Below are 13446 nucleotides of genomic sequence, written 5' to 3' on the forward strand. Positions count from 1 at the left end.
GACCCAATAACTACATGTTGTTTCCTATCCAGGAGAGAGAGGGAGGGAGGATTTAGGACCCAATAACTACATGTTGTTTCCTATCCAGGAGAGAGAGAGGGCGGGCTTTAGGACCCAATAACTACATGTTGTTTCCTATCCAGGAGAGAGAGAGGGCGGGCTTTAGGACCCAATAACTACATGTTGTTTCCTATCCAGGAGAGAGAGGGAGGGCTTTAGGACCCAATAACTACATGTTGTTTCCTATCCAGGAGAGAGAGGGAGGGCTTTAGGACCCAATAACTACATGTTGTTTCCTATCCAGGAGAGAGAGGGAGGGCTTTAGGACCCAATAACTACATGTTGTTTCCTATCCAGGAGAGAGAGGGAGGGCTTTAGGACCCAATAACTACATGTTGTTTCCTATCCAGGACAGGAGAGAGAGGGAGGGGCTTTAGGACCCAATAACTACATGTTGTTTCCTATCCAGGACAGGAGAGAGGGAGGGGCTTTAGGACCCAATAACTACATGTTGTTTCCTATCCAGGACAGAGAGAGGGAGGGCTTTAGGATCCAATAACTACATGTTGTTTCCTATCCAGGAGAGAGAGAGGGAGGGCTTTAGGACCCAATAACTACATGTTGTTTCCTATCCAGGAGAGAGAGGGAGGGGCTTTAGGACCCAATAACTACATGTTGTTTCCTATCCAGGAGAGAGAGGGAGGGCTTTAGGACCCAATAACTACATGTTGTTTCCTATCCAGGAGAGAGAGAGGGAGGGGCTTTAGGACCCAATAACTACATGTTGTTTCCTATCCAGGAGAGAGAGGGAGGGCTTTAGGACCCAATAACTACATGTTGTTTCCTATCCAGGACAGGAGAGAGTATTTAGGATAACTACATGTTGTTTCCTATCCAGGAGAGAGAGAGGGAGGATTTAGGACCCAATAACTACATGAATTAAGAACATAACGTATCCATACTCCACTGCAGCTGATCAGGTGTGGATAGTCCTGTAGTCTCGTCTTCGCTCTCTTCCATGATATTCGGAGGAAACCATTAACAACTGGAGCGTCTCAACTAACAGACAACTGAAAACATTGGCTTGACACACTGCCATCTTGAGTAGACTAGTTTCATCAGGTCCAGCCCTATGCACAGACCCCATAATCCAGTAGTAAGTCTGTGGCAGCTACTGTGACTGGGTGTGTGTGTGTGTGTGTGTCGTGCCTGTGGTTTCAGCGAGGCGCTGAGGCAGCAGTGTGTGACACTCTTAAGTCACACGGGTGGTTTGGCAACACACCCAGATCCTCAGCAATGCGTCTCCTCTCCCAGCATTAGTCTGTTGAACAGCCTGCGACCACAACGACAAGCCTGGACAGCAGCCTACTGACTCCACTGCTATTCAACAGGCTCACACACACACACACACACACACACACCTCATATACAGCATCCAGTTAACTAGAAGGAATCACCAGGCATATGTTTGAGGTTAGGTATTCATTATGAAACAGTTAAACGTGTTTAAGTATCACATCAAGTGTGGGGTATAAGTGGAAGACTCCAGTGGTTTAGACGCTACACTCAAACGTATCTACTTTCAAACCTATTAAGAGGAAGTTAATGTCAGGGCAGACACAGACACCCACGGCTCTCGTAGAAGTACTCAAAACGCTCTTTGATACAACGACTGCGCACTTCCTCAACAATATGTTGCATTGAAATGAACTGGGAAGTCTTTCTACAAAAACAAACTGTTTATTGAATGATCATCAACTGTACATTATGTTCAGTGCTGACACAGTTTTGCTACATACTTTGGTTGTGAATTGGAGACGCTCACATTTCACCCCTCGTTATGACTGAAGGAAAGGAGGGTATTGGGGGCGCAGTGAACAATCTGAGTGTTCACCCCAACAGCTGAACGGTGGAGGAAGATATTCCCCTTAGACACAGAGCATCTTACCCTCAGCACCATTTGGGTACCAAACAGATCCGTGTCTAGAGGCACCTTCATCTTACTCGGTACTGAACATTATGTAGATGCTGGTCACAATGCTAACTTCTGCTTTACATTTTGAAAGATCGTAATAGCCAACCCTAGCACTTAACAGGCACTGTATATCGACTGGAATCCAAGTCCGGTTATGATGATGTACTGATAAATGAGGATAGAGGATCAAATCAATGGATTCCATAGAAGCATGTTCTCCTTAACCCCCCATCTAGATGACCCTGTGGGTTGTTCTACATCAGATTTAGGTCCAGACTCAATGTTCAGGTTGTGTCCGTCCAGCCATATGAACTGGGGACGCGGCCGATAAGCCCAGTCCGTCAGCCCGTACTAGTTCAGATTGTGTCCGTCCAGCCATATGAACTGGGGACGCGGCCGATAAGCCAAGTCCGTCAGCCCGTACTAGTAATAATCCAGTAGAATTGAAGTCCATCGTTCAACACCAACCAGACCACCCAAAACACCATCCAAGACGTAAGAGAGACGGGTCATAAAAGGGCACAGAGAAAGTAGTACAGTTAGTTTCTTTAATATGGTTTTAATTTACATTGTTCTCCTCCTCTCGCCGATCCCCCAGTCTCCTCTGATAGGCCGGTCCAAGCGGGGGTCCTGTGGTATTCCACGGAGTTCCGTGGCTCTGCCTGAGCCGGCAGGCTCCACTTCCCAGACATTTTCGTAGCTCCCAAAAAAAAAGGGCACCATCCCAAAACTCACATTTGAATCTCCACAAACGTGTTCTGGTTGACCATTTAGTTTTTGGAGAGACATTTCCATTTGATTTGGAAAAAGGTCAGCCTGGAGAACGTGCTTCAACACCCCCCCCCCAAAAAAAGATCCTTAAAAACGAAATGCTTATTCTACTTTCTGTTCTCCCTTGGATATCAAGCAGAAGGGAGAGGCCGAAAGCAAAAACGTCACAAGTACACCAGGACATGAAAATAGATATATATATTTATAATATATATATATATAAAATGTCTTTATTACTCCATTATGTACAATTTTCACAAGACGTCCAGGGAGCAACTGTTGTAAAGACAAAGCACTGCTTCATCCAGTCACATTACAGAAACATTCATCACCTTCAAAAATAAACCCTCCAAAAACAGGCCCAGGAACAGATCAAACAACAGCAAGACAATTTACATCTTCAGTGCCCATTGGGTTACAGTCTGCACCGATAGCCAATCATAGCCAGGCCAACTGCCAAGCGCAGTTCATGGTGCCTTCTGAGCACCAATCCCGGAGCGGTATCGGCCGACATGGTCTGTAGTCCAATCCCTGGTGGTCTTTGAGGTTAGGGGGTGTGGTGAGTGAAGTAAGAGGAGGAGGAGGGTCTAGCAGCTCCCCTTGTCAGGCCACTAGGAGGGGTCAAACTGGTGTTCCTAGTAGATCACCTCGTACACTGTGGCCTTCTTGTCTCCGGAGCCCGTCACAATGTACTTGTCGTCTGCAGAGATGTCGCAGCTCAGGACGGAAGAGGACTCCTTTGACTGTTGATGTAAAGGGTAAAAAAACACTATTAAAACTATGCCACTTTGTTTACATACCCTACATTACTCATCTCATATGTATATACTGTACTCGATACCATCTACTGCATCTTGCCTATGCCGCTCTGTACCATCACTCATTCATATATCTTTATGTACATATTCTTTATCCCTTTACACTTGTGTGAATAAGGTAGTAGTTTTGGAATTGTTAGGTTAGATTACTCGTTGGTTATTACTGCATTGTCGGAACTAGAAGCACAAGCGTTTCGCTACACTCACATTAACATCTGCTAACCATGTGTATGTGACACATTTGATTTGATTTGTTGGCTTCTGATTTCCAGATTACAACTGACAGTGGTAGCTGGGGTTTCCATGCTGCTGGTCATGTCCCAGGACTGTGAGCATCTATGCGTGTTTGAGAGTGTGTGTGTTATTGGAGTACCTGGAATATGCTGGCACCGTAAGGAGTCCTCCAGGCATTCAAGAGGTTGTCCTTCCCCGTGCTCACAAACCATTTACCTTCAGACACAGGACATGAGGACACATAAATACATGAGCTCAGAGTCCAGGTTGTCCTTCCCCGTGCTCACAAACCATTTACCTTCAGACACAGGACATGAGGACACATAAATACATGAGCTCAGAGTCCAGGTTGTCCTCACCAAGCAGGACAGGCCTGCACACGACTCTCCAAGCACCAAAATCCACATGGTTTAACATTTAGTAGCTAACCCAATACAACGGATGTGGGGCAGTTGGTATTACTTGTTGGTACAGTAGAAGTACCAACAAGTAATACCAACTGCCCCACATCCGTTGTATTGGGTTAGCTACTAAATGTTAAACCATGTGGATTTTGGTGCTTGGAGAGTCGTGTGCAGGCCTGTCCTGCTTGGTGAGGACAACCTGGACTCTGAGCTCATGTATTTGTGTGTCATCATGTCCTTCAATTCCTTGAGAAAAAAGGTTTCTACACGTGAACTACATAAACAGAGGTTATAAATGACTTCTAGCACTCTGGACATGTTTCTTACCACAGTAGGCGAACTTCAGCGAGAGGACGCAGCTCTCATGCAGGTGGAGCTGGTACTTGTCCGGCTTGGTGTGATGGAGAACCTCCACATTGCTGCTCTCCATGCCCACTGCCAGCCACTCCCCTGTGGGGCAGTAGCCTAGAGAGAAGATCTGGGAGGAGACGGGAGGTGGGGGTGAACCAGGGCAAAATAGAGTGTGTGTGTGTGTGGGATGCAACGGTACACTGTATGTTGTCGAACCGTTCGGTACGCCCCCTACGGTTCAATATGCACACGTGAACGGCGGAATTACGATACGCCTGTCATTTTCCGGTAATTTCCAACGCATGCTCATTGCGCTGCAGACTACAGGCACGTGATACATTCAGATCCGCAGAACCAGACACGCAGCTTGTGGTCGTTAAGGGGCTACTGACGGCCGACAAACTTCACTCAACAGCAATGTCTCAAAATGTGGCAACCGCAGTGACAGCAACCCCCCTCCCCCTTAAACAACCAATGGACGATTTGCATTGACATCTCAGTAGGAAACCTCCCTAAAGGGGCCCCATGAAGAGAGAGGAAACTAAAAACAAATACTCTCTCAGCTCCAACGTGACAATGGGGAGACAGAGAGACACCGGCATCTTTCAAATCCGCTATGTGGGAACATTCTGGATTCAGCGCTCAATACGATGACGAGGGTAAGAAGACCGTAAACAAACAAAGTACAGTCTGCAAGCATTGCTCTGCCCCTGTCGGCTACTCCAGTTGAAACACTTCTAACACGATGTGTCATTTACGTGGCCATCACTCAGCCGCGTCCCTTGCAGCAGGAGCAAGGAGAGTCCACTCGTTAGCCAAAACACAATCTCTCATTGCTGCCTTCAACAACTATTTGTGACAAATTCAGAAAAACTAAGAAATAACGAAAGCAGTGGGAGTATTCATCATAGCCAAAGATTTACAGGCCTTTTCGGTGGTTACTGACTCGGGATTTCGTCACCTGATTATAAAACAATTGAACCGCGTTACAATGTCCCCTCCTGCACACATTTAAGCAGCTAAGTAATTCCCAAACTCTATGAAACATCACAGAGAGACATTTAAAAGGAATTGACACATACACCCTATCTAGCTCTCTCCACTGATAGTTGGACCTCCAGAGCAACTCAAAGCTGACGGTTCACTATGTACTGGTCTGGGAGATCTATGTGTTGCAAACTCGGCCCCTGTATGAGAGTCATACAAGCGCACACTTAATGAATGCTGTGACTGAGTGGACGCTAGAGAGACCAAATATCACAATCCCAGCCACTACAGATAACGCACAAAACATAGTGAGCGCCATCCGTGAAGCTGATGGGTTTGGGCCCCACATTGGCAAAGCACCTACAGCTTGTCAAAGCGAAGAAGCCCTTTTCATTGTATTCTCCCCTTGCTGTCATACAGGAGAGACAGAAACCAGGCAGTCAGTCATGTTGACATTTTTCTGAATGGAACGTTTCAGGCTAAATAAAATAGTTAAAGGGTTTAAAGGGTGATGTGTTTATTTTTTTTCTTAAATGTAAATATCCCGAAACCGTACCAAACCGTGGGCCCACTGTACCGTTGCATCCCCTGTGTGTGTGTGTGTGTGTGTGTGTGTGTGTGTGTGTGTGTGTGTGTGCGCGTGCGTGCGTAAACATAAATACGTGCGTACCTGGGAGGTGAAGTCATGCTGCTGGAGCTGGCGACCCTCCCTCAGGTCCCATGAGCGGACGGTGTTGTCCAGACCTCCGGTCCACAGCTTGGTCCCATCGTGGGAGATGTCGATACAGCTGGCGCCGTCCGTGTGGCCCTGGAACTGCCTACAAAACCCAAACAAACACAGTGGAACTTAGCCAAGTGATTCCACTCACGCTGTGGACATTTCAATGTAATCCCACTCCAATCATTACTGCTACTCCATTACTGCTAAAATCACATGGGTACATCCCTCCCAGCCCCAACCAGTCCTCTACTCTCTTCAGATGGATCACTCACCTGACCAGGGTCTGGTTGTGCAGGTCCCAGACAGCAATGTTCCCGTCACTGCAGCAGGAGAAGCAGACTTTGGCGTCGGGGGAGATGGCCAGTGCGTAGCAGGCGGGGGCCGAGGAGGTGAGCTCCGCCTTGATACGTGGCGTCGGAGAGGCCAGGTCCCAGATGGTCAGCGTGCTGGCCTCACCGCCCACAATCAGGGTGCGGCCATCAGGGAGGAGCTTACAGGAGCGGATGTAGTTGTCCCTGTTCTGGAGACAGAGAGGGAGCCAGTTAACATTTGTGCTTCAGACAGTTATCGTGATAATAGCAGGTATCGTGAGACACACAAATGTATTGCTAAATATTGCTATACTGTTGGAACGAGGAACATAGCCATTTCCCTACACCCGCAATAACATCTGAGAAATATTGAATGAGACCAATAAAATGTGATTCGATTTAAAAGCAAATATGGCGACTCCAACCCCATTGGATGAATTGAACGGATGTGGGTGGAGCAGTATCTCCATAGGGATGCTCTGACGAAGGCCTTGAGGTCAATACATAAAGCTTAAGAGAGCCGCGGCCCCAGCGAGAGCCGCGGCCCCAGCGAGAGCCGCTTGCCCCAGCGAGAGCCGCGGCCCCAGCGAGAGCCGCGGCCCCAGCGAGAGCCGCGGCCCCAGCGAGAGCCGCGGCCCCAGCGAGAGCCATGTGCAGGTTTCTTCTTTTCTCTCATCTTATTCAACTGTTAAAATGCACCTGCAACAAAGACAGCTCAGATGTGCCTTTGGAAGCAGGTGTGAGGAGAAAAGCATCAGAGTGTGTTTGAGTATGGCTTCCCTCGGCTGTGGTGTGTGGAGCGAGACTCATTTTCAGCTTTAACAAAGGCAGAAGAGTGTTAGCTGGACTGGGTCCATGAGGCGGGTGATGTGAATGACAGATCAATAGAGGGCCGGGGCTCTCAGATGAATTAAACAGCTTGCTGATGACTATATAAGACCTGGTCACAAAGCCAGCACTCTCCCTCTGCTCCATCCCCCTCTCCAAAGTGGCCAGGAGACAGTATCAAACTGATGAATGGGGAGGATGGGAGAATGACTAATGGGGTGGGTAATGGCAAACCGGGGCAGGACGATCAGAAGATCATTACTTTAGGTATTTTTCAAAAACGTCACACACAGGGCCGACGAACAAGACGCTGTGCCTTGAATTATTACATTCTCAAGAGCAGATGGAGGGAGAGGGTGGATGTGGGGTTCAGAGGGTGGATGTGGGGTTCAGAGGGTGGATGTGGGGTTCAGAGGGCTGGTTCAGAGGGTGGATGTGGGGTTCAGAGGGTGGATGTGGGGTTCAGAGGGTGGATGTGGGGTTCAGAGGGTGGATGTGGGGTTCAGAGGGTGGATGTGGGGTTCAGAGGGCTGGTTCAGAGGGTGGATGTGGGGTTCAGAGGGTGGATGTGGGGTTCAGAGGGCTGGTTCAGAGGGTGGATGTGGGGTTCAGAGGGTGGATGTGGGGTTCAGAGGGTGGATGTGGGGTTCAGAGGGCTGGTTCAGAGGGTGGATGTGGGGTTCAGAGGGCTGGTTCAGAGGGTGGATGTGGGGTTCAGATGGTGGATGTGGGGTTCAGAGGGTGGATGTGGGGTTCAGAGGGTGGATGTGGGGTTCAGAGGGTGGATGTGGGGTTCAGAGGGTGGATGTGGGGTTCAGAGGGTGGATGTGGGGTTCAGAGGGTGGATGTGGGGTTCAGAGGGTGGATGTGGGGTTCATGTGGGGTTCAGAGGGTGGATGTGGGGTTCAGAGGGCTGGTTCAGAGGGTGGATGTGGGGTTCAGAGGGTGGATGTGGGGTTCAGAGGGTGGATGTGGGGTTCAGAGGGTGGATGTGGGGTTCAGAGGGTGGATGTGGGGTTCAGAGGGTGGATGTGGGGTTCAGAGGGCTGGTTCAGAGGGTGGATGTGGGGTTCAGAGGGTGGATGTGGGGTTCAGAGGGCTGGTTCAGAGGGTGGATGTGGGGTTCAGAGGGTGGATGTGGGGTTCAGAGGGTGGATGTGGGGTTCAGAGGGTGGATGTGGGGTTCAGAGGGTGGATGTGGGGTTCAGAGGGTGGATGTGGGGTTCAGAGGGTGGATGTGGGGTTCAGAGGGTGGATGTGGGGTTCAGGGGGTGGATGTGGGGTTCAGAGGGTGGCTGTGGGGTTCAGAGGGTGGCTGTGGGGTTCAGAGGGTGGCTGTGGGGTTCAGAGGGTGGATGTGGGGTTCAGAGGGTGGATGGGGGGTTCAGAGGGTGGATGTGGGGTTCAGAGGGTGGATGTGGGGTTCAGAGGGTGGATGTGGGGTTCAGGGGGTGGTAGTGGGGTTCAGGGGGAGGTAGTGGGGTTCAGAGGGTGGATGTGGGGTTCAGAGGGTGGATGTGGGGTTCAGAGGGTGGATGTGGGGTTCAGAGGGTGGATGTGGGGTTCAGAGGGCTGGTTCAGAGGGTGGATGTGGGGTTCAGAGGGTGGATGTGGGGTTCAGAGGGCTGGTTCAGAGGGTGGATGTGGGGTTAAGAGGGTGGATGTGGGGTTCAGAGGGTGGATGTGGGGTTCAGAGGGCTGGTTCAGAGGGTGGATGTGGGGTTCAGAGGGTGGATGTGGGGTTCAGAGGGTGGATGTGGGGTTCAGAGGGTGGATGTGGGGTTCAGAGGGCTGGTTCAGAGGGTGGATGTGGGGTTAAGAGGGTGGATGTGGGGTTCAGAGGGTGGATGTGGGGTTCAGAGAGCTGGTTCAGAGGGTGGATGTGGGGTTCAGAGGGTGGATGTGGGGTTCAGAGGGTGGATGTGGGGTTCAGAGGGTGGATGTGGGGTTCAGAGGGTGGATGTGGGGTTCAGAGGGTGGATGGGGGGTTCAGAGGGCTGGTTCAGAGGGTGGATGTGGGGTTAAGAGGGTGGATGTGGGGTTCAGAGGGTGGATGTGGGGTTCAGAGAGCTGGTTCAGAGGGTGGATGTGGGGTTCAGAGGGTGGATGTGGGGTTCAGAGGGTGGATGTGGGGTTCAGAGGGTGGATGTGGGGTTCAGAGGGTGGATGTGGGGTTCAGAGGGTGGATGTGGGGTTCAGAGGGTGGATGTGGGGTTCAGAGGGCTGGTTCAGAGGGTGGATGTGGGGTTCAGAGAGCTGGTTCAGAGGGTGGATGTGGGGTTCAGAGGGTGGATGTGGGGTTCAGAGGGTGGATGTGGGGTTCAGAGGGTGGATGTGGGGTTCAGAGGGTGGATGTGGGGTTCAGAGGGTGGATGTGGGGTTCAGAGGGTGGATGTGGGGTTCAGAGGGTGGATGTGGGGTTCAGAGGGCTGGTTCAGAGGGTGGATGTGGGGTTCAGAGGGTGGATGTGGGGTTCAGAGGGTGGATGTGGGGTTCAGAGGGTGGATGTGGGGTTCAGAGGGTGGATGTGGGGTTCAGAGGGTGGATGTGGGGTTCAGAGGGCTGGTTCAGGGGGTGGCTGTGGGGTTCAGAGGGTGGCTGTGGGGTTCAGAGGGTGGCTGTGGGGTTCAGAGGGTGGCTGTGGGGTTCAGAGGGTGGCTGTGGGGTTCAGAGGGTGGATGTGGGGTTCAGAGGGTGGATGTGGGGTTCAGAGGGTGGATGTGGGGTTCAGAGGGTGGATGTGGGGTTCAGAGGGTGGATGTGGGGTTCAGAGGGTGGATGTGGGGTTCAGAGGGTGGATGTGGGGTTCAGAGGGTGGATGTGGGGTTCAGAGGGCTGGTTCAGAGGGTGGATGTGGGGTTCAGAGGGCTGGTTCAGAGGGTGGATGTGGGGTTCAGAGGGTGGATGTGGGGTTCAGAGGGTGGATGTGGGGTTCAGAGGGTGGATGTGGGGTTCAGAGGGTGGATGTGGGGTTCAGAGGGTGGATGTGGGGTTCAGAGGGCTGGTTCAGAGGGTGGATGTGGGGTTCAGAGGGCTGGTTCAGAGGGTGGATGTGGGGTTCAGAGGGTGGATGTGGGGTTAAGAGGGCTGGTTCAGAGGGTGGATGTGGGGTTCAGAGGGTGGATGTGGGGTTCAGAGGGTGGATGTGGGGTTCAGAGGGCTGGTTCAGAGGGTGGATGTGGGGTTCAGAGGGCTGGTTCAGAGGGTGGATGTGGGGTTCAGAGGGTGGATGTGGGGTTCAGAGGGTGGATGTGGGGTTCAGAGGGTGGATGTGGGGTTCAGAGGGCTGGTTCAGAGGGTGGATGTGGGGTTCAGAGGGCTGGTTCAGAGGGTGGATGTGGGGTTCAGAGGGCTGGTTCAGAGGGTGGATGTGGGGTTCAGAGGGTGGATGTGGGGTTCAGAGGGTGGATGTGGGGTTCAGAGGGTGGATGTGGGGTTCAGAGGGTGGATGTGGGGTTCAGAGGGCTGGTTCAGAGGGTGGATGTGGGGTTCAGAGGGTGGATGTGGGGTTCAGAGGGTGGATGTGGGGTTCAGAGGGTGGATGTGGGGTTCAGAGGGCTGGTTCAGAGGGTGGATGTGGGGTTCAGAGGGTGGATGTGGGGTTCAGAGGGTGGATGTGGGGTTCAGAGGGTGGATGTGGGGTTCAGAGGGTGGATGTGGGGTTCAGAGGGCTGGTTCAGAGGGTGGATGTGGGGTTCAGAGGGCTGGTTCAGAGGGTGGATGTGGGGTTCAGAGGGTGGATGTGGGGTTCAGAGGGTGGATGTGGGGTTCAGAGGGTGGATGTGGGGTTCAGAGGGTGGATGTGGGGTTCAGAGGGTGGATGTGGGGTTCAGAGGGCTGGTTCAGAGGGTGGATGTGGGGTTCAGAGGGTGGATGTGGGGTTCAGAGGGTGGATGTGGGGTTCAGAGGGTGGATGTGGGGTTCAGAGGGCTGGTTCAGAGGGTGGATGTGGGGTTCAGAGGGTGGATGTGGGGTTCAGAGGGTGGATGTGGGGTTCAGAGGGTGGATGTGGGGTTCAGAGGGTGGATGTGGGGTTCAGAGGGTGGATGTGGGGTTCAGAGGGTGGATGTGGGGTTCAGAGGGCTGTTTCAGAGGGTGGATGTGGGGTTCAGAGGGTGGATGTGGGGTTCAGAGGGTGGATGTGGGGTTCAGAGGGCTGGTTCAGAGGGTGGATGTGGGGTTCAGAGGGTGGATGTGGGGTTCAGAGGGTGGATGTGGGGTTCAGAGGGTGGATGTGGGGTTCAGAGGGCTGGTTCAGAGGGTGGATGTGGGGTTCAGAGGGTGGATGTGGGGTTCAGAGGGTGGATGTGGGGTTCAGAGGGTGGATGTGGGGTTCAGAGGGTGGATGTGGGGTTCAGAGGGTGGATGTGGGGTTCAGAGGGTGGATGTGGGGTTCAGAGGGCTGGTTCAGAGGGTGGATGTGGGGTTCAGAGGGTGGATGTGGGGTTCAGAGGGCTGGTTCAGAGGGTGGATGTGGGGTTCAGAGGGTGGATGTGGGGTTCAGAGGGCTGGTTCAGAGGGTGGATGTGGGGTTCAGAGGGTGGATGTGGGGTTCAGAGGGCTGGTTCAGAGGGTGGATGTGGGGTTCAGAGGGTGGATGTGGGGTTCAGAGGGCTGGTTCAGAGGGTGGATGTGGGGTTCAGAGGGTGGATGTGGGGTTCAGAGGGTGGATGTGGGGTTCAGAGGGTGGTAGTGGGGTTCAGAGGGTGGTAGTGGGGTTCAGAGGGTGGATGTGGGGTTCAGAGGGTGGATGTGGGGTTCAGAGGGTGGATAGGGGGTTCAGAGGGTGGATAGGGGGTTCAGAGGGTGGATAGGGGGTTCAGAGGGTGGATAGGGGGTTCAGAGGGTGGATGTGGGGTTCAGAGGGTTGTAGTGGGGTTCAGAGGGTTGTAGTGGGGTTCAGGGGGTGGTAGTGGGGTTCAGGGGGTGGTAGTGGGGTTCAGAGGGTGGTAGTGGGGTTCAGAGGGTGGATGTGGGGTTCAGAGGGTGGATGTGGGGTTCAGAGGGTGGATGTGGGGTTCAGAGGGTGGATGTGGGGTTCAGAGGGTGGATGTGGGGTTCAGAGGGCTGGTTCAGAGGGTGGATGTGGGGTTCAGAGGGTGGATGTGGGGTTCAGAGGGTGGAGGTGGGGTTCAGAGGGCTGGTTCAGAGGGTGGATGTGGGGTTCAGAGGGCTGGTTCAGAGGGTGGATGTGGGGTTCAGAGGGTGGATGTGGGGTTCAGAGGGCTGGTTCAGAGGGTGGATGTGGGGTTCAGAGGGCTGGTTCAGAGGGTGGATGTGGGGTTCAGAGGGCTGGTTCAGAGGGTGGATGTGGGGTTCAGAGGGCTGGTTCAGAGGGTGGATGTGGGGTTCAGAGGGTGGATGTGGGGTTCAGAGGGTGGATGTGGGGTTCAGAGGGTGGATGTGGGGTTCAGAGGGTGGATGTGGGGTTCAGAGGGTGGATGTGGGGTTCAGAGGGTGGATGTGGGGTTCAGAGGGTGGATGTGGGGTTCAGAGGGTGGATGTGGGGTTCAGAGGGTGGATGTGGGGTTCAGAGGGCTGGTTCAGAGGGTGGATGTGGGGTTCAGAGGGCTGGTTCAGAGGGTGGATGTGGGGTTCAGAGGGTGGATGTGGGGTTCAGAGGGTGGATGTGGGGTTCAGAGGGTGGATGTGGGGTTCAGAGGGTGGATGTGGGGTTCAGAGGGTGGATGTGGGGTTCAGAGGGTGGATGTGGGGTTCAGAGGGCTGGTTCAGAGGGTGGATGTGGGGTTCAGAGGGTGGATGTGGGGTTCAGAGGGTGGATGTGGGGTTCAGAGGGTGGATGTGGGGTTCAGAGGGTGGATGTGGGGTTCAGAGGGCTGGTTCAGAGGGTGGATGTGGGGTTCAGAGGGTGGATGTGGGGTTCAGAGGGTGGATGTGGGGTTCAGAGGGTGGATGTGGGGTTCAGAGGGCTGGTTCAGAGGGTGGATGTGGGGTTCAGAGGGTGGATGTGGGGTTCAGAGGGTGGATGTGGGGTTCAGAGGGCTGTTTCAGAGGGTGGATGTGGGGTTCAGAGGGTGGATGTGGG

The 13446-nt window shown here is 53.0% G+C and overlaps 1 protein-coding gene across 8 annotated transcripts in view; it reads right to left on the minus strand.

Moving 5' to 3' along the window:
* Nucleotides 1–1733: 1733 nt before the first annotated feature.
* Nucleotides 1734–13446, minus strand: part of LOC139411730 (transducin-like enhancer protein 3-B) — a 57463-nt gene continuing 45750 nt past the window's right edge. For all 8 annotated transcript variants that reach the window (XM_071158408.1, XM_071158414.1, XM_071158412.1 and 5 more), the window contains 5 exons: nt 6534–6781; nt 6211–6358; nt 4530–4680; nt 3938–4014; nt 1734–3489 (listed from right to left, as the gene is read on the minus strand). In XM_071158408.1, coding sequence (XP_071014509.1) covers nt 3382–3489; nt 3938–4014; nt 4530–4680; nt 6211–6358; nt 6534–6781 — 732 coding nt within the window. In that variant the 3' untranslated portion in view covers nt 1734–3381. The remainder of the gene's footprint in view (nt 3490–3937; nt 4015–4529; nt 4681–6210; nt 6359–6533; nt 6782–13446) is intronic.

This window comes from Oncorhynchus clarkii, chromosome 6, assembly GCF_045791955.1.
Source record: "Oncorhynchus clarkii lewisi isolate Uvic-CL-2024 chromosome 6, UVic_Ocla_1.0, whole genome shotgun sequence".
Taxonomy (NCBI): Eukaryota; Metazoa; Chordata; class Actinopteri; order Salmoniformes; family Salmonidae; genus Oncorhynchus; species Oncorhynchus clarkii.